We start from the raw sequence: 19,768 nt of genomic DNA, 5'->3' as shown, positions 1-19,768 counted from the left end.
CCGCGGCTGCGCCGGGGACCCCGGGGAGGAGGAGGGCGGGCGGCGCGGTTTAGCCGAGCGGGAGCACGTGTGGACGGCCGGGGGCGGCTCTGCTCACCGGGGAGCCCTCGGGCTTCCGCGTCGCGGCGGTGGACCCCCGACCAGTCTCTGGACTTCGGTTGGGGATGGGGTCGGCCTCGGGGCAGAGTCCGCTTCAGGGGCTCCGGGACTGCGCAGCGAGGCAGCTTCTCCCTCCTGCCCCGCTCGGGAGAATCCGGGGCCCTCCCGGGGAGGTAACCTGAGCCGCCGCCTCCCGAGCCGGCCTCCACCTTCTGGGTCAGAGTCTGGGGACATTGCAGAGCCACTGAAGTGGGCTGTGGGGGAGGGGAGGGCTGGGGAGCCCGCGGGGATCGCTCTGCCCCCTCCGTACCTGCCCGCCCACCTTTGTGCCTCCTGGTGGGCAGGGAGGAGCCGAGGTTGGTTTTCCCCAGCCGTACCTGAGCCCAGCCCTGTGGGATCCCAGTCACCAGCCTGCACTTCAGAGGGGAAACCGAGGCCTAGAAAGGTGCTGGGGCTTCCCCGGCCTCCCGCAGCTGCTCAGACTGGCCTCGGACCCTGGGGCCTTCTGCCATGGGTCCCCTCTGCATCCGGGGCTGGGCTGAGAGCCACGGAGCTGCCTGCAGAGGCCCAGGACTTCACGGCAGCCTATTGCTGCCATTAGTGAAGCCGTGGTTCACTTCCTGGCCCCATCCCAGCCCTCCACTCTTCACAGGCCCTGGTGTTACCTGGTGACACGGGCTACCTCTGTAGAGCGTGACAGCTGAGCCTTGGCGTCTGTGACCTGGGCTCTCAGCCCTGCGTCCTCACTCACTGTGGCTTCCTGCCTGAGCCTCTCCTCTTGTTTGTGGGGTGGACACTGATGCCTGCCTCACCTGGGGTTGCCAGCCCGGCTCAGGAGGCTGGAAAGCCAGCACACAGTGACTGCTCCGCCACCTTCCGTCCCGTCTTTCCACGAGCTGAGCTGGTCCTTTTCTACCAGCACTCATCTAACCCAGCCAAGCATCCCTGTGCCAAGCTGCTTCCCTGCCTGGCCCTTTCTGGGTGACCGTGTCTCAGAGCCCACCTCTGATTGGCCTGGAGGCTGGGCCCAGCCCACGGAACCTGCCCGTGGCAGGAATGGGCGCAGATGGTACCAAGGCTGTGAAGCCACAGCCTGTTGCAGTGGGAGATGGGGGTGGGAGATGGGGGACACTAGCCTCACACGGCAGCTCCAGAGGTAGCTGGGAGTCATCCTAGGGGATGGGGCAGGGGGTTGGGACCCCCGGTGTGAGCCTGGCCCAGGGCGCAGGGCAGCTAGTCTCAGGTGGGTATCAGAGGAGCTTGGGCTGGCCTCTGGCCAACCTTGCCAGTGACTCATTGGAAGAGGAAGTCATTATCAGTCCCTGGCCTTTTCCTAGCTCTGTTCCGGGTGGGGGAGGGGTGGGGTACGTGGTCAGAGTTAATTTCCCAGCCCTGTCCACAGAAACTGAGAGGATGGTGGCCGCAGGGCTCAGCTGGGCTGCTGCTCAGGCCTCCTGGGACTAGTTCCATGTCTTCCTGACTCCAGGTTGCCGGGGCCTGGCAGGGCTGGCTGGCACAGGCTCCTTTGGGCTCCTGGAAGGCTGGAGGCCTGCTTTTCCACCCTCAGCCTTGGGCCCAGCCTCGGTGTGCTGTCCTGCCGGGGTGGGTGTTGGCCAGCAGCAAGCCTCCCCTGGAAATGCTGCCCGCCCACCTCCTTCCTGACCCCTCTCATCCCAGCTGGCCCCCCCCCCCCAGCGCTGCCCTCACTGAGCACCTTGGACCTCGCCCTGCCTCTCTAGAGGCTAGGAGGCCTTAGCCTCCGTTTAGGGGTCACCACTGAGCCCTGCCCTTGCCTTAGCCTCCGTTTAGGGGTCACCACTGAGCCCTGCCCTTGCCTTAGCTTCTATGCAGCCTTCTCCGTGTGGTGGCTGGTGCCAGGAGGGGTGCGCAAGGCTGGGCCTGCCTCCTTCAGAGGCCTGAGGGGTCCCTGAGGAAGGTGGGAAACGAATGAGAGCCAGATAAGTCTGGTGGCCCTGCCTGGCCCCAGCTCAGCATCTTTGGTGGTCCCAGCCCCAGGCCCTGCTGAGGAGATGACATTTGAGACCTCTGAGCTGAGGGTCAGCAAAGGGGAAGGTCCTCAAAGCCAGCAGGCGGGGGCCACCCTCCCCTCCTCCCCCTCCCCCTCCTACCTGGGCACGGAGGCCTGGGGACGGCTGGCTGAACCACAGGGGCTGGTTGCCTTTTGCATCCCAGCCATGTGTGTCCTGAGAAAGTGGGGACAGGAGATGCTCCCACACTCCTACCTACCTTCTGGCCCCAGCCCACCCTTGCCAAGATTGGGCCTCTGGGGGCCCCAAGCCTGCGGGGCTGCCTTTGGTTTCCTGCGGGGGGTGGGCAGGCCTCCAGGGCCCTGCCCCTCCCCCATGCAGACAGTAGGCCTGCACCCCACAGAGCATGGGGGGGACCTCTCAGAGCCAGGCGCAGCAGGTGGCTGGGCAGTGAGGAGCAGCTGCTGGGGCTTCTGGCAGGCAGGTGCCGCCCCATCTCCACCCTGCTGATGGGGGCCCTGAGGCTCTTGCGTGACTTGGCCCAGACCTTCCTGGTGCTCAGACATTGGAGTCAGAGAGCCTAGGCCTCACCTGCTACTGCCACTCGGACCTGGGCCTATGCTGCCCACAGCCTCATCTCCCTCTGGAGATTAATGGGAGGCCCTGGGACTGGTGGGCAGCATGGGCTCTGGAGTGAATCTGACCCCCACCCCCAGCTCCCCCTGGAGCTTGAACTCAGGGCCTGGATGCTGTCCTTGAGCTGCTTTTGCCTGAGGCTAGTACTCCACCACTTGAGCCACAGCACTTCTGGGTTCTTCTAAGGAATGGAATCCAGGGCTTCATCCATGCTAGGCAAGCACTCTACCACTAAGTCACATTCCCAACCTCAAGACTGGTGTTCTACCACTTCTACTTCTAGCTTCTTGGTGATTAGACTTTAGAATCTCATAGACTTTCCTGCCCAGGATGGTTTCCATTCTAGATCCCCAGAGCTCAGCCCCCTTATTAGCTAGGGTTACAGTGTGAGCCACTGGGGCTGGGCCCCTCTGCCCTTCTCAGCCTGTGGCTGAAGGTGCCTTGCTGGCCCGCCCTGTCCTGGAACCAGCTTTCCCACACTGGTAGGCGCCCCTGGCCTGGCCTCCTACAGCGGGCACGCCTGCTCTTCTGGAGCTCCGTGTGCTCCGCATGCGTGATGGCCCTCGGGCTGGAATCGGTGGCAAGAGGGACAGCACTGCCCAGCCCTTCTTTAGCCTCATGACTGTCCCTCCCCCTGCAGGGCCAGTACTGTGACATCTGCACTGCGGCCAACAGTAACAAGGCGCACCCTGTGAGCAATGCGGTGGACGGCACTGAGCGCTGGTGGCAGAGCCCTCCACTGTCCCGGGGCCTGGAGTACAATGAGGTCAACGTCACCCTGGACCTGGGCCAGGTAGGGTCCGGTCCTGGCCTGCACTGCTCCACGCAAGCCCCTCCTGGGTGCCCTTTCACATCCCTGGTTACAGCAGGGAAGGAGGGAGGGCTGGAGCCCCGCGGCCACACAGCCCCTGGTGCCCCCAGAGGCGCCTGGGGCTTACTCAGGAATTCCTGGCGGGGTGGGAGGGGCGTGCTCAGGAATGTGGAGGAGGAGGACATTCCTGGGATACCTGTGCTTCCACCGCCACCTTGGGGTGAGGGGTGAGGTGCCTGCTCCGCAGCCCAGGGCCCCGCGGTGGCCCCACCACGAGGTGACAAGGGTCTGGGGCCGCTGACGTCACACCACCACTCACGTAGCTGGGTCTCACCCCGTGACGCTTCCCACGCCCAAGCAGGCTTTCTGCCGGTCCCGGTGTGTTGCGGTTTGGTGCTGTGTGCCGTGGGAACGGGCTGGCTCTGCTGTCCCTGGGACTGGAGGGGAGGCCCCCGCCTGGAGGGGGAGGTTTCAGGGTTGATCACCAGACCTTTCTCCCTGAGAGCCCACACTCCTGGCCTGCTCTGCTGAGGCGTGTGACTCAGGGTCTCTGCTCTCTGAGCCTGTTGTCCTGCTACCATCCGGGTGTTGGGGGGGTGTCTCCTGGAGCTGCTTAGAAGAACGGTCCCTAGGACTGGCCGTCTACTTCCGGCAGTCTCTAAGTCTGGCTCTGGACAGGCAGATGGCCCAGTAAATGACCTGGAATTCCTAAGGGGGAATGGGTTCACCCAGCAGGCAGGGTGAGGCAGGAGGGGGGCAACGAGGAAGACCCTCCCCCCTTCTTGCCCCCCCCCTTCGCTCCCCGTCCTCAGTTCTGAGCTGACCCAGGTCTGGGTGGAGCTTATTCCATTGTCTTCATCTCATTGGTTTCCACCTGACCTGTGAGGCTGGCGCAGCAGTTGGGCATCTCCAATGGGGTATGTAGGTGAACTCTCTTTGTGGTCATGGGCTTGAACTCAAGGCCTGGCCCTGAGCTCTTTTGCTCAAGGTGAGTGCTCTACCACTTTGAGTCACAGCACCACTTCCCGTTTTCTGGTGGTTCATTGGAGATTAAGAGTCTCACGGACTTTCCTGCCCCGGGCTGGCTTTGAACCCAGATCCACAGATCTCAGCCTCCTGAGTAGCTAGGATGACAGGCGTGAGCCACCAGCGCCCGGCTGTATGTGAGCTCTTGTTGGGGCTTGTCTTTCCTGTACCTCCCCCCAGGGACCCACCTGCCGGGTAGGTGGGTAGGGGAGACAGCGGCACTGAGGGCCCTGTTTCTTTTTTTTTTGGGGTCCGGTTGTGGGGCCTGAACTCTGGGCCTGGGCACTGTCCTTCAGCTCTTCAGCTCAAGGAGAGTCACAGCACCACTTCCGGCTTTTTTCTTTTTGCTTATGTGTTGCTGAGGAATCGAACCCAGGGCCTCATGCATGCAAGGCAAGCGCTCTACCGCTGAGCCACCTTCCCAGCCCCAGAGGGCCCTGTTTCTACGGCAGCCCAGGGTGCCCAGGCCGAGGGAATGTGGCTGTTTGCTGATCCAGCCTGGACCGGGCCATCCCTTGGGCTCCACATCTGTGAATGGGCCTGATGTCCATCTGCCTTTCGTTTGTCTGGGGCTGGGAGGAGGTCTCCTTTTGTGGACAACTTGTTTCTCCCTTAAGGGGCAGCTTCACTGACTATGAAATGACACAGGGAAGGGAGCCCCTTCTAGCGCACTAGCCCTCTGTCCCCTCCCCCTCCGCTCCCTCCGCTCCCTCCTTCCCCCCATCCACACTCTCCTGACTGTGCAGGTGTGTCCACCGGGGCTCCTGCCACCAGCCAAGCCTTGGTGTGGGGCAGGGGTCACTTCAGCACCGCACGCTCCGGGCTGGTGACAGGTGTGTGGGTTCACGCTGCACCACGGGGTTCTTCCTGGGTTCTGTGCTAGGGCATCCGGCAGCTCCTTGGAGGAGCCTGCTCTGGGCTGAGGTTCTTTCAGGAAGCGCCTCAGCTAGCGCCTTTGTTCTGGGGTTGGAGCGGATGCCCTGGAAAGGGGGTGGAGCCGCTGGCACCAGCTCTGGGGAGCTTCCTGCGTCCTGCAGGCCCAGGGAGGGTGGGGTGGGCTGCCTGCCTGCCAGCATCACACGCTCGGGTGGGTGGGGCCTGAACTGGACCGGGCAGTGGAGATGCGGGGCCCTGTGACATCTGGGTAAGGTGCCTGGGGGGTCCTGGGCCTGGGGCTTGGTACCGCCTCGGAAGAGGGCGCTTCCTGTGGAAGAAGGTCCCCAGTAAACAAAGGGACAGTTACCTGCGTTCCCACTTGACTCCGGCCTGAAGGTAGGAGCTCTGTGAATCTGTCATGTCCTTCCCAAGCTGTGGGGCGGTTATCAGATGGCTGGCCCCTGCTGCCCCTGCCCAGAGTCCCTGCAGACCTGTGCCCCGGGAGCAGGCCTGTCTTCACCACTCAGGCTCTGCCACAGAGCCCGGGCCCACCCTACCAGTCCAGTGTGCCGGGGTCCTGAGGATGGATTGGGACAGCTCTGGCCATGCTGGGCTCCCAGCAGTGGGAAGCACCCTGGTCAAAGAGGCCTGAGTCCTGGGAGTGTGGGCAGCTGTGAGCGGGGGTCTGGAGTAGGGAGTAGCATCGCACAGGTGTGTGTGTGTGTGTGTGTGTGTGTGTGTGTGTGTCCTGTTCCTCACCAGATAGAAGTAGTAAAGAAGTAGAACTCTGGAGGACCTACTGACGAGTGTAGTCCTCTGTGGGCACTGGGGGAAACTGAGGCAGGGGTTCTGACAGGGACAGCACCAGGGTCCTGACCAGAGCCCTCTGCCGATATCTGAAGTTGATGCTGAGGATGGCTATGGCCAGGTGTCTGGGCTCTGGGCTCTTTTCTCCTCTGTAAGAGGGAAACAAGAAGCCCTGCCTGGGGGCACGGCAGGTACATGGCAGTCCGGCTGTGCCCTGCAGACCTGCCCTGTCCTGCCTGCTCTCGGACAGGCCGGGCTGGGCTCCCTGGCAGGCCTTCTGGCCAGGTGGTTACCAGGCTGAAGCCACTGGCAGGACTCCCTGGGCCCAGCTGGGCACTTGTCCAGGTGGCCAGCGTCCTGAGAGGATCAGCGCGTTGTCCAGGGAAGTGACAGGAAGTGCAGCTGTGGGCAGGCCTCAGTTGCAGAGCTCGCTGCTGCTCCGTGCTGGTCAGGTGCAGGGCTGGGCCCACCAGCGCCTCGAGCTGCGCTCCCTGTGCGTGGGGTAGTGTTGGGGGGTCCTGTGGGCAGGTCCCCAGGCCAGGCGTGAGGCAGCACCTCCCTCGGCCCACCCCGTCCCTCTACCCACCCCCTCCCTCTGCCCACCCCCTCCCTCTGCCCACCCTCTCCCTCTGCCCACCCTCTCTCTCTCTTCCTGTCCTTGTTTGGTGGAGGGCCCAGCGAGGGACTGCCGGAGCCAGGCGGCTGTTCCTCCCATCCCAGCCTTTTATGTTCTAGGCCACACGCATCTGTCTGTGGCACCCTTGTCCCTCGCTTACTCTTACTCCTGCTGCCTGCCAGAACCCCCCGCCCCCCCAGTCCGGGGGACCCCCTAAGGCTTCCTGTTTTCTGCGCTTTTAAACAAACCCCAGCACGTCGGCCTGGTGACCTCTCGCCGTACCTCTCAGTGGAGACTAAACTGTTTGGGTTTCAGCCGTGGGGTCCCCTGGGGATAAACTTGACTTCCTGTGGCTCCAGCAGGCCATCTGGTCCACCCTAGCCCAGCCCTGCCTCTGCACAGGCCCCCTTGGTTCTGTGGTTGTAGCCGTTGTTACAAAGGTGAGGCACGGACGGGTCACAGCTATTTGAGTCAGATTGTGAGCTCGTTTCTTTCTAACAGTGTCACCTCTTCCTTGCTCTCCCCTGGCTTTTCCCTCCCACTGGGCTCGTGCTCTGCCGCAGGCTAGTGAGGTCCTGTCCCCCAGCAGGCCCTTCTGCCCCCACCCTGCTGGGAACCCCCGCAGGTCAGGGGCTCATGGGCTCAGTGCGCCCCGTGTTCTCATTTTTGTTTCTGGGCAGTAGGCTCGCTGGGTGGCATGCGTGGCTTGTCCATTTTACTTTCTCTCTGGGGCGGGTCCCTGTGTTTTAGGTCTGATGAGTCAAAGGGAGGCTAGTTAGTTACCCAGTTGGGCTCTGAGTAGCTGTCCTGCACTGGCCCGGCCACCCTGGCTCCTGCTGTGGGGTTAGCAGGTTCCCAAGTGAGGTCTGCCAGGCAGGAGGGCATCTGAGAGGGCTGGCAAGTTCTGGCAGCTGGCCCAGGGCCCACTCAGGGCCTCCGAGGCCAAGCTAGCAGGCAGGACACAGAGGCTGTAAGTCCCCAAGGTCCGGAGGGAGCGGTCGGGGCAGTGGCCAGATAGCCCTCACGCCCCAGGCTAGGAGGGGCTTCCTGCTTCCAGGGCCCGAGACCCTGGCCGGGCCCAGGAATTGGTACAGAGCCTCCTTCCTGCGGGGTCAGGGCTGAGTCATCGGCCGCAGGCTGAGTCACACCGCCGGGGACAGCTCCAGGAAATGTGCAGCCACCTGTGTGCAGCCCGGTCTCCACAGCCCCCAAGGGGACTGTGGGTGCCGAAGGGAACCCCTCCTGCAGGTCCCCTGCGACGCCCGGCCACAGCCCGCGGGGGCAGCTGGCGGGCTCGCCACCCACCGCACCCCCAGGGCCAGCCGCCCTCCCTCAGCCTCACCGCGATGACCATGCCAGGCCCGGCTCTGCTCACTGCTCTCTCTGGCCTCACAACGCCCCGGTGTGGGGCGCCCGGGGCACCCTCTGTAGCATCTGTCAGGCGGCTGCCGTCTTCTGCTTGCCAGCCAGCGGGACAAGTGCCGCTCTCCTCACGGCTACCCCGTGGTGACGGTCTCTTCCCACTCTTTATGTCCTCGGAGGGCTGTGCCGCCGGTTCTCGCTGCCCTGAGATCTAGTGCTGCCCTTCGCTCCTGTCTTGGCCTGGCCGCTGGGGCCCTTGCCAACTCCCTGATGGGCAGGGTGGCAGGGCAGAGCCCTCTTTTGGGAGCTGTGGCCCTCAGAGGTCGGGCTGGGCCAGGGCGGGAGGGCATGGGGGCTAAGAGCCTGCCCCGGCTGCCGCTCTGGAGACGTGCCTGCCCCAAAATAGCCAGATGTATAAAAATAACCACGGCTTTTGTTTGGCTTTTGCTTTAAAAGACATTTTTTTCCCCTTTTGTATGGAACTATGCAGCAGCAGAAAGGTCAGCCGAAGCTGGCAGCTGAGGGAAGCAGGCCGGGCGGGGAGGGGCCGTGGCCAGGGAAGGCCGGGGTCTGCACCCCTCCCTGCGCATACCGAGGATGCTGCTAGGCCCCTGGGAGTGGAGAGGGACAGACAGGGGCTCTCCCTCGAGGGTCTGTGCCAACAGGAGATTCTTCAGGACAGTTAGTTGTCCAGGGCTCCACCTGACAGAAAAGGCTTGGATGGACAGACGGATGGATGGAAGGACGGACGGGTGACTGGGATCTGAGTGCATCCAGGTTGAGGGACGGAAGTTTCCATGCCCCGTACCCTGCCGTCAGCATCTCGGAGTCAATATTTGTGAAAGTGCTCTCAGCTGGGAAAAATGTGGGGCCTGCGGACCTGGGAGGGAGGGACGGGGCAGCGGGCAAGCAAACAGCCCCGGGCTCTGTGTGGCGAAGGCGGGGCGGCCAGGGCAGCCGGAGTCATGTCTGCATGCCCGAGTGCTCCCTCCTGCCCCTGATCCTCCGCAGACCCTACTCTGGCCCCGGACGATCAGTTAGCTCCACAGCCTCCGCAGAGCTCCAGGCGAGGGGCGGGACTGGGTGCAGGGACGGAGCCCTCCCCTCGCCCCTCCCCATGGGGAAGCGGTGGATGACCTCAGCTGGCAGTGATAAAATAGGCCTGGCCCCCACCCAGGGAGGCCAGGCTTGGCTCCAGCCCATGGTGCCTATGCTACCAGGCTTCTGGCAGGGGCAGCAGCCGGGCCATGTCGGGGTCCCTGGGCCTCCCCTGCACTGGCATCCTGCAGCTGTACCTCCTCAAGCTGAAGAAGCTTCCATGTGGGTCCCAGGCTGGCTCAGGCCACTTGGGGCAAGGCGACTGGGCCCCGTGTGGCCCTGGGGGCCTAGGGAGTCTTAGGCTTCAGGGTGGTAGCCTGCTTACTGGCACCTGCTGTGGTGAGAAATCCCAGAGCAGTGGGTTCCAGGATGGGTCCGTGCCTCTTGGCTGTGCCCAACCAGACTTGGGGGTGTGGATAATAGCCCATGGAGGTCTGGACTCTGGGCAGGATGTGGAAATCACAGTCTCCTTGTGCCAGTAAGTGGGAGCTGAGCCTGAGATAGGAGCTGAGCCTGAGGTAGGAGCTGGGCCCGGGGTGGGAGCTGGGCTCCGGGTAGGAGCTGGGCCCGGGGTTGGAGCTGGGCCTGGGTAGGTGCTGGGCTCCGGGTAGGCGCCGGGGTGGGAGAGCCTCAGCATGCAGGTGGCAGTGGGGTGGGTGGCTGAAGGGCTTGCTGCTGACGGGTGAGGCCTGGCCCCACAGCTTCAGTTCTGGGAATTGAACCAAGGGTGCACAGGCTGGGTAAGTGCTGTCCCAGGGAGCTGTCCCAGGCCAGGCCAAGCTCCTCAGAGGATCAGACTGCTCCCTCCACCCCAAGTCCACTCCACACCAGGGCCTTGCTCTCCTCTATGGTGACCCCAACAAACTGCCCTCTTCCTCCTGATCTTGGGCCCACACGCTTCGTGTGCACATCCAGCCCTGGGCCCAGAGGGTCACCACTGAGTATGTACTGGTGAGACTGAGAGTGGAGGAATCTCGGCTGAAAGACCATCAGGTGGGGGGGGGGGTGGCTGGTGAGGGGAAGGCAGCACGGTGTGTGGAGGGAAGACAGCTGGGGGTTTCCTGAGAAAGCGGGGGGATAGATAAGCTAACCTCAGGAAGGACTTCCTGGAGACGTCCTGTGGCGGCTGTGTGGATGGGGCTGGGCTCCAGGAAGCTTTAGGGTACAGGCATAGCGGGTAGTCAGGAAGACAAGCCCTCCTCAGCCTCATCGTGGACAACACCTACCCTGCAAGGGAGAAAGCAGGGAGGGCCAGACCCAGGGCGGGCCTCAGCATTCTGGCGTTCTGATGCACCGAGGCCTGGCTGGTGAGCCCCCGCTCCATGTGTCGAGGCCTGGCTGGTGAGGCACCTCCCTCCCCCCTGGGCACCGAGGCCTGGCTGGTGAGCCCCCGCTCCATGTGTCGAGGCCTGGCTGGTGAGGCACCCCCTTTTCCCCCTGGGCACTGAGGCCTGGCTGGTGAGCCCCTGCTCCATGTGTCGAGGCCTGGCTGGTGAGGCACCCCCCCACCCCGGGCACTGAGGCCTGGCTGGTAAGGCACCCCCCTCCCCCCTGGGCACCGAGGCCTGGCTGGTGAGGCATCCCCCTCCCCCCTGGGCACTGAGGCCTGGCTGGTGAGGCCCCCCCTCCCCCCTGGGCACTGAGGCCTGGCTGGTGAGCCCCTGCTCTGTGCTGTGTGGTTCCCCAGAGGCCTCAAAGAGCTGGTTAACATAAAGGTGGAAGGTCCTGGGGTGGTGTCCAGGTGAGGCTCTATCCCCACAGGAGGCCAGGCTCACTTGGGAGCTGGGCTTGTCCAGCCCTCAGTCCTGGCTGGGAGCCATCTCCCCCTTGCCCAGGCCTACTGCCCAGCCTGCAGACAGGTCCCTGTGTGCCCGCCTAGCGTGCCCTGACCACCCCCCACCAGGCCTGAGTCCAACGGACCAAGATGGCCCCGAGGCCCCTGAGGAGGGGCTCAGGGAGGAGGCTGGGGGTCTAGGTCCTGCTCCAGGTACGCCCAGGATCAAGAGGGAACCTTTCAGCAAGGGCTGGTTTCTGTTGTTCCCCAGGAGAGATGGGTTCCCTGGTGGAGCTGGGGGTCCTCTGCACCATGCCTAAGAGGGCAGGGGGCGGAAGGGGCCGAGGCACCCTGACACCCTTGCCACACCCCCCTGCAGGTTTTCCATGTCGCCTATGTGCTCATCAAGTTTGCCAACTCTCCTCGGCCAGACCTCTGGGTGCTGGAGCGGTCCACGGACTTTGGCCATACCTACCAGCCGTGGCAGTTCTTTGCCTGTGAGTGGCCCGGGGCCACGGGGTCTGGGGTGTTCCTGGAACGGGCTGGACTGCCATCGCCACACTTTTCCGAGGCCCCAGACACCAAGCCCTGCCCGGTGCCAACCTCCACAGGGCCAGGACCGAGGATGCGGGTCCCCGAAGGCGGAGTTTGCTGGTTTCGTTCTGATGTCAGCCACAGTCAGTGCCGCTCCGGCCGTCTCCTGGTGGAGGCTTCAGCCTGGGCTGCCCCCATGGCGATCGAGCTGCTTGGGTGGCTCTGAGCCCACTTCCTGCCCGCTCAGCCATCTATGTGAGGCTAGCAGCAGTGTCCCCGGCCGGCCATATTGGCAGCATGCAAATGCTTCAGTTACACAGCCTGGTCACATGACCCTCAAAACTCCTCAGCCAAGAATAGGGGATGGTGCCCCGGAAAGGGCCAGGGGGAACTTGCTGCGGCATTTTCCAGGGAGAAGGCTAGCCATTAGGTATGAGCTAGTTAGTTCTGCACAAGTCTCCCACCTCCCTGACCCAGCAGGACAGACTCCGCCATCAGCCAGACTTCCCTCTGTCTTCCACAAGTCCCACAGCCAGTGGAACATGGGTCGATGGGCTGCCAGGCGAGAACCGGCCCTGTGCCTGGTGCTGGGATCCCTGTGTCCGGCCGGCCCGGTGCTCACCTTCGCATCGTTCTCTGTAGCCTCCAAAAGGGACTGTCTGGAGCGGTTTGGGCCTCAGACCCTGGAGCGGATCACGCGGGATGACGATGTCATCTGCACCACCGAGTACTCGCGCATAGTACCCCTGGAGAACGGCGAGGTGGGCATGGGGCAGTGCGCGCCGGCCGGCGGGTCTGATGGCGGCGTGGGCAGGGTGGCCACGCCCAGCCTCACCGGTCACGCTGTCCGCAGATTGTGGTGTCCCTGGTGAATGGACGCCCGGGGGCCATGAACTTCTCCTACTCACCCCTGCTTCGAGACTTCACCAAAGCCACCAATATCCGGCTGCGCTTCCTGCGCACCAACACGCTGCTGGGCCACCTCATGGGCAAGGCTCTGCGGGACCCCACCGTCACCCGCCGGGTGAGCTCGGGGACCTAGGCCCGGGGAGGGGGGAGGCCGAGCCCGGGGAGGGAGGAGGAGCTGGCTCTCTGCAGAAGCCCCCAGCCGAGGCTGAGGCCAGGTTGGGGGGGGTGGATGGAATGACCCCCTGCACTCATGGGCCATGGGCACAGTACTATTACAGCATCAAGGACATCAGCATCGGTGGCCGCTGCGTCTGCCACGGCCATGCAGACGTCTGCGATGCTAAAGACCCCTCCGACCCCTTCAGGTAAGTCCTGCCTGTCTTCACCCAGAGGGATGGAGATGGTTGAGTTGGGTGTGGGTCTCAGTTTCCCATTCTGCACAGCCAGGCAGCGAGGTGGTGCTGGGTGAGCCTTGTCAGCTGGCCCTGTCCTGCCAAGGGGTTGCCTGCCCAGTGGGGTCCTGACCTCAGAGGGGACAGACGTGTCTTCCTTGGGAGCTGGCTGGGTGCTGGTCGTGGTGGGAAGGATGGCCAGGTCACCTGATTGCTGGGGTCCCACCCTGCCTGCAGCATGCGCCCCAGCCTCCAGGAGCACCTGCACCGTGTCACTGTGACCCTCTTCCCTCCACCATCCCCCCACCCCCGTCCCCGGCCCTTGTGTTGTTCAGAACCCCCAGGGTAGAGGGAGGGAGGTCTGAGTAGGAGCTGGCTGTTAGAGTGGCACAGACTACAGGCTCCTTCGAGGCAGGGACTGAAGTCCTGCCCTTGGCGCTGGCCCTCTGCCCCGGGCGCACCCCAGCCCCACCGTGCCCCCCACAGGCTGCAGTGCGCTTGCCAGCACAACACGTGCGGGGGCTCCTGTGACCGCTGCTGCCCCGGCTTCAACCAGCAGCGGTGGAAGCCGGCCACCACTGACAGTGCCAACGAGTGCCAGCGTGAGTGCCCCACCCACCTGGGGGCGCTCTGGGCGCCCTGGGCTCTTGGGAGGACCGGGCCCTGGGGCTCGGCGCTGGGGAGGGCGGCTGACTGCGGATTCTCCCCAGCCTGTAACTGCCACGGCCATGCCCACGACTGCTACTATGACCCCGAAGTAGACCGGCGCAACGCCAGCCAGAACCAGGACAGTGTGTACCAGGGTGGGGGCGTGTGCATCAACTGCCAGGTACACTGCGTGTGTGGCCGGGGGGGGGCACCAGGGGGGGCACAGGCACAGGCCTGGGCTGGCCTGGACTCAGCAGCCCCTCCCCCAGCATCACACCACCGGCATCAACTGTGAGCGCTGCCTGCCCGGCTTCTATCGTGCGCCAGACCACCCGCTCGACTCTCCCCACGCCTGCCGCCGTGAGTGGCCCGGTGGGGTGGGCGCCTGGGTGGCTCAGGAGAGGGCTCCGGGGACCCAGGGTCTCGTCTGCCCCCTGGAGGCCTCGCCCCCTGGCCCTCCGAGAACTAGTGTCCCCAGCCGCCGCCTCCTCTCCCCAGGCTGCAGCTGCGAGTTGGACTTCACAGATGGCACGTGCGAAGACCTGACTGGCCGCTGCTACTGCCGGCCAAACTACACAGGGGCGCAGTGCCACAAGTGCGCCGAGGGCTTCACCGGCTTCCCACACTGCTACCGTGAGGGCTGCGCAGAGCTGGGGCTGGGGGAGGCCAGTTCACTGCCCATGGCTGGGGAGCCCCGCGGGGCAGGGCACCGGGGGCGGGGCCGACGGTGGCCCGGCAGCCCTGGCTGATAGGGTGTCTCTTCTGCTCAGCTGTGCCCACATTCTCCCTCAACACTACCGGGGAGCAGGTGCTGCCGGCTGGACAGATCGTGAGTAAGTATCCCCCCACGGTCGGTCCCCAGGCTGGCCGCAGGGCTGGAAGCCGTGATGAAGCATGAGTGTCCATCTTAGTCACTACATGTGTACGCGTGCGTACATGTATGAGTGTGTGCACACGTGCCAGTCCTGGGGCCTGAACTCAGGGTCTGAGCGCTGTCCCTGAGCTTTTTTGCTCAAGGCTAATGCTCTATCCCTTGAGTCACAGCTCCACTTCTGGCTTTTTGATGGTTAATTGGAGATAAGAGTCTCATGGACTTTCCTGCCTGGGCTGGCTTTTGAACTGAGATCCATAGATCTTGGCCTCTTGAGTAGCTAGGATGACAGGCGTGAGCCACCAGCACCAAGCTAACTCATTTATTTTTATACAAATTAGGTATATTCACTCTGGCAAAATACTGTATCTCAGTGGCAGATGCATGATGAACACGTACAAGCCCTATTTTCCATCTGTAGTACCCAGCCAAAAATAAATAAAAGGAAATGACTCCTTTCCGTGCTCCCGTGCCATGTGGGCATGCGTGTGCACACACGAGTGTCCACGCACAGTTCAGTCATGGCCTGTCTCACCCACAGTCCCACAGACGTGTTCTTTTACTGTCTATGTTAGACAGAGCGCTTATTTTACCAGTCTCCCATTGTTGGGAATTTAGGTTCTTTCCTTCCCTGCCTCGTTTTTTTTTTTTTTCTTTTTTGGCTTGCAGCTCAGGGCCTTGTGCTTGCTAGGCCTGTGTGTTACCATTTCAACCATGCCCTTTTTGCTTCTGTTATTTTTCAAATAGGGTCTTTTTGCTGGGACCAACCTACAGAGTGAGCCTCCTATTTATACTTCTCTGTATCTGGGATGACAGACATGTTACCATACTGAGTTTCTATTGAGTGAGATGGGGTGTCACATAACTTTTGCCTAGACTGGTTTAAACCAAGATCACAGACACGAGCCACTGGCACCCGGGGGATTATATGAGTATATGTAGGTTTTCATCGTAGTACACACAGTAAAATGTAATGTCTGGATTCTGCCCAGCTCTGCGGCTTCTGCCACTAGGTTGCAGCTAGCCGTAGACCATATTGGAGCAAGTGGGCTGGTGTTACTTCCAATAAAACTTTATTTATAAAAACAGAAGAGTCCTTGCACCGTAATTTGCCAAATTCCTGATGTAGACTATGAAAATTCTTTCTCTGTGGGTCCATGGTAAGTTACCTAGGGCTGTATAGTATTCCACTTTAAATTTGTGTATTATACAATGAATTGCTGCCTTTCCTGATATAGCTCAGGCCGAACATAAGTTGTTTCCTTGGGTCTGCTTCCATGAGCAAGACTTGTTGACAGCTTCTCATTTTTGTCTGTGTGCTACCATGTTTTGGTTTAGCAAAATCCTTGGGAAATTAGCCATGTTCTTCTATGAACAGATGAGTTTAAAAATCACAGGCATTAGTGCTGGGTTAAAGCTGGAAGGCAGAGTGCTTGCCTAGCATGCTCCACTTTCTTTCCTTCCCTCTGTTTTGAAACGGTTTCACTCTGTACCTCTGGCTGGCCTCAAACTTGTGATCCTCTTGCTTCTGCCTGAAAGGATTGTAGGCAATGCCTTGTTTCCAAAAGAGATATTTGATGAAGATTTTAAGTTCTTCCATGATGTTATCTGCCACATTTTGGCCTCATTTTACATCTTTTGGTTATTTTTTCTAGCAAATTGTTCATGTTGCACATTCAGATATAGTGGCCTAAAGTTATGGTCAACATTCTCTGTACTTTTTAATTCTCTATTCCTATGGTCCTCCCTCCCTTCCTTCCTTCCTTCCTCCCTCCCTCCCTCCCTTCTTCCCTCCCTCCTTCCCTCCCACTCTCTCTTTTTCTCTCTTCTCTATTGATCATACCTAACTAAAGTTTATACGTTTTAGTTTTTCAATAAATAAAAAGAATAATTGGTGTTTTCAATATATATAGCTTAAGGTTATATGGATAGGATTCTGCTTCCTAATAAATTTGTACATTTCTAAGTTTTTTCTTAATTTGTCTTTTTTCTTTTTTTTGCCAGTCATGGGGCTTGAACTCAGGGCCTGGGCACTGCCCCTAAACTGGTTTTGCTCAAGGCTAGTGCTCTACCACTGAGCCACAGCACCACTTCCAGCTTTTTCTGTGTACGTGGTGAGGAATCAAACTCAGGGCTTCATGTATACTCGGCAAACTACCACTGAGCCATCTTCCCAGCCCTGATAGCTTCTTGAGTTACGCTTATTTTGGCTGCTCAACCATGCCATGAAGGCAGTGGCCGCCTGCCTACCCCGGGGTGCCTGCCGTTAGCGGGGGACAGTGACGTCTGATATGAGTTTGGTTGTTAGGACAGATGGTGAAGCAGGTGGAGGCTGAGGTGTCGGCCCAGCCCCACAGCCATCATCCCGTCTGGAATGTGGCTCTAATCCTGCTTCTGAGCTACGCATTTTCCTCAGCATGCAGCTTTGGTTAGCTGTACCTCCTTAGGTGTTTTTTGGTTTTTTTTTTGTCGGTCATGGGGCCTGAACTCTGGGCCTGGGCGCTGTCCCTCAGCTCTTCAGCTCAAGGCAAGCACTCTACCACTTGAGCCACTGTGCCACTTCTGGTTTTCTGAGTGGTTTATTGGAGATAAGAGTCTCATGGAGTTTTCTGCCTGGGCTGGTGTTGAACCATGATCCTCAGGTCTCAGCCTCCTAAGTAGCTAGAATTACATGCATGAGCCACTGGTGCTCAGCTCTCCCTTAGGTGTTGAATGCTGTGTCCTCATTTCTTTTCTGACTCGTTGGTATTTTCCATCTGTATTTCCTCTTTGGCCTGGGTATCTGGCCGAGTGCATCATTATTCAGGGCAGTGGGGTTTCCCCAGCCCCGGTTGTGTGGGTGCACCGTGGTCAGGAGTGGTGTGTGAGTTGGTGACAGTCATGGCTTTGACCTTGGCTCCTTGTGACTCACGTGGAACACGACCGCTTTAGCTTGCTTGGTGGTGTTTGGCAGGAAGGCCTGTTCTGTCGGGTGCCAACTTCTACATGTCTGTGATGCTGCCCATCTACTTGGTCCTCACCGGAGGCCTGCTCCTTTGAGTTGGGGTTCTCGTGTAAATTCAGGCTTCTGTGCCAGCGGATTTGTGGAGGTCTTGTGTCTGCGTGGCTGTGGCTGTGCATGGACGGACGTGCCCCCTGCGCCGGGAGCCCTGGCTGCTGTGTGACGCCTGCGTGGCCTCCACGCACCACCGGCTCCGTGTCCTGTGTCCTGCCTCGGCTGTCCCTCGTGTCCCTGCCACCTTGACTCGGCTTCCGCCTGTCCCCTTCCTCTGCTCTCGGCCTCCCGCCTGCCGCGCCCGGCTCAGGGCTGCTCACCCCAGGCTTCCTGGAGCACGGGATGCAGCAGGTTTCGTCTTAGGTCCCCAGCCTGTCTGTCAGCTTAGGCCCCACCTGTCTTTAGGGGACCATTTCTTATCTTTCCTACCTGAGTCCAGTTCCAGCGACGGAACCTGTGCTGGGCTGTGTTGTGTTGTGTGGGTACCACTGTGGGGATACACCCTTCTTTTTCAGGATTATAGGCTGTGTCGATGTTCTGGTCTGACCAATGGTGATTCTTCTTTTGTGTGAACTGGGCTTGAACTCAGGACCCGGGTGTGGTGCCCTAGCTTTTTTTACTCAAGGCCAGTGCTGTACTACTTGAGCCACACTTCTACTTCTGGCTGTGTGGGTGGTTAATTGGAGATAAGAGTCTCATGGTCTTCCCTGCCCAGGCTGGCTTTGAACTGTCTTCCTCAGATCTCAGCCTCCTGAGTAGCTAGGACTTCAGATGTGAGCCCCCAGTGCCCAGCATTTTTACATTTGTGACAGATTATGAACAGTTTTTTCTGTTGAGAACAAATATCAAGTGTATTCAGAATGCCCCTTTCATGCTCTTTCTTTCTTCTTCCCACCTTAGAATTGTTTATAAAGATACCGGAAGTTTCTGGTGCGCGTGCTGGGGTTCTGTTTATTGCTCTGCCTTTAGGCTTGCGGTGAACTTGGACTGTATGAGCGCTGTTGCAGTTCTGGTGTGCCAAAATACTATTTCCCTTGAGATTTTTGTTATCTTAATTTCTAATTAGTATCATACAAAATAGTGTAGGAAAGAAAGAGCAAGCTGGATGCCGATGGCTCACGCCTGTCATCCTAGCTACTCAGGAGGCTGAGTTCTGAGGATCGCAGTTCAAAACCAGCCCAAGCAAGAAAGTCCGTGAGACTCTTATCTCCAATAAACCACTTGAAAACCTGAAGTGGCGCTGTGGCTCAAGTGGTAGAGCGCTCAGCTTGAGCTGAAGAGCTGAGAGACAGTGCCCAAGCCCAGAGTTCAAGCCCCACGACCGACAAAAAAAAAGAGAGAGAGCAATAGAGGGATAACATAATCAAAGTACGTTCTGTGCATGTATGGGACTTGATGCAGACACTCAAGACCCAGTGTGAGCGGGAAGCTGGTTTTCCTGGGGGAGGGGAAGGGGTCTGAGCCTCCCCCACCCCTTCCTTGCAGACTGTGACTGCAGCGCCGCAGGGACCGTGGGCAATGCCTGCCGGAAGGACCCGCACCTGGGCCGCTGCGTGTGCAAGCCCAACTTCCAGGGTGCCCACTGTGAGCTCTGCAGGCCTGGGTTCTACGGCCCTGGCTGCCAGCGTGAGTGCAGACCCCGTCCTCTCCCGCGCGCGAGTGCCCCGCGCCGCCTGGGCGCTGACCGGGCCTGGCGTGCCCCTTCCTGCAGCCTGCCAGTGCTCCAGCCCTGGGGTGGACAGTGGCATCTGCGACCCGGACTCAGGCCAGTGCCAGTGCCGAGGGGGCTTCGAGGGGGCTGCGTGCAACCGCTGCGCCCCTGGCTACTTCCACTTCCCCCTCTGCCAGCGTGAGTACCACCCGCTGAGGGGGCCCGGGGACCGAGGGGGCCTGGGGCCGGGGCCTAGCCCGCGAAGCCCCGGGCCCCCGTGACAAGTGGTGCTCCCCAGTGTGTGGCTGCAGCCCTGCGGGGACCCTGCCCGGAGGCTGCGACGAGGAGGGCCGCTGCCCCTGCCGGCCCGGGTTCGAGGGCCCACACTGCGATCGCTGTCGCCCTGACCACCATGGTTACCCCAACTGCCGTGGTGAGTGAGGGGGCCGGGACAGGAAGGAGCTGGGTACCTGCAAGGTGCCGGAGCCTGACCCTCACTGTGCCCCGCAGCCTGCGCCTGCGACCCCCGGGGGGCCCTGGACCAGCTCTGTGGAGCAGGTGGCTCCTGCCGCTGCCGTCCTGGCTACATGGGCTCCGCCTGCCATGAATGCAGCCCCGGCTTCCATGGCTTCCCTGCCTGCGTCCGTGAGTGTCCTGGGGTGGGGGCGGGGTGGG

The 19,768-nt window shown here is 60.9% G+C and overlaps 1 protein-coding gene across 1 annotated transcript in view; it reads left to right on the top strand.

Annotated features, from left to right (window-relative positions):
- Lama5 (laminin, alpha 5) overlaps positions 1-19,768 on the top strand; it is a 45,912-nt gene that overhangs the window by 1,657 nt on the left and 24,487 nt on the right. The window contains exons 3-16 of the mRNA XM_013030343.1: positions 3,364-3,516; positions 11,473-11,590; positions 12,270-12,388; positions 12,481-12,651; positions 12,804-12,901; positions 13,415-13,530; positions 13,639-13,757; positions 13,846-13,936; positions 14,075-14,209; positions 14,347-14,409; positions 18,928-19,068; positions 19,154-19,291; positions 19,392-19,526; positions 19,604-19,738. Of these exons, the coding sequence (XP_012885797.1) occupies positions 3,364-3,516; positions 11,473-11,590; positions 12,270-12,388; positions 12,481-12,651; positions 12,804-12,901; positions 13,415-13,530; positions 13,639-13,757; positions 13,846-13,936; positions 14,075-14,209; positions 14,347-14,409; positions 18,928-19,068; positions 19,154-19,291; positions 19,392-19,526; positions 19,604-19,738 (1,732 nt within the window). The remainder of the gene's footprint in view (positions 1-3,363; positions 3,517-11,472; positions 11,591-12,269; positions 12,389-12,480; positions 12,652-12,803; positions 12,902-13,414; positions 13,531-13,638; positions 13,758-13,845; positions 13,937-14,074; positions 14,210-14,346; positions 14,410-18,927; positions 19,069-19,153; positions 19,292-19,391; positions 19,527-19,603; positions 19,739-19,768) is intronic.

The sequence above is a fragment of the Dipodomys ordii genome, unplaced genomic scaffold (genome assembly GCF_000151885.1).
Source record: "Dipodomys ordii isolate 6190 unplaced genomic scaffold, Dord_2.0 Scaffold129, whole genome shotgun sequence".
Taxonomy (NCBI): domain Eukaryota; kingdom Metazoa; phylum Chordata; class Mammalia; order Rodentia; family Heteromyidae; genus Dipodomys; species Dipodomys ordii.
Note: the sequence above shows the minus strand (reverse complement) of the source record. Positions and strands in the feature narration are given on the sequence as shown.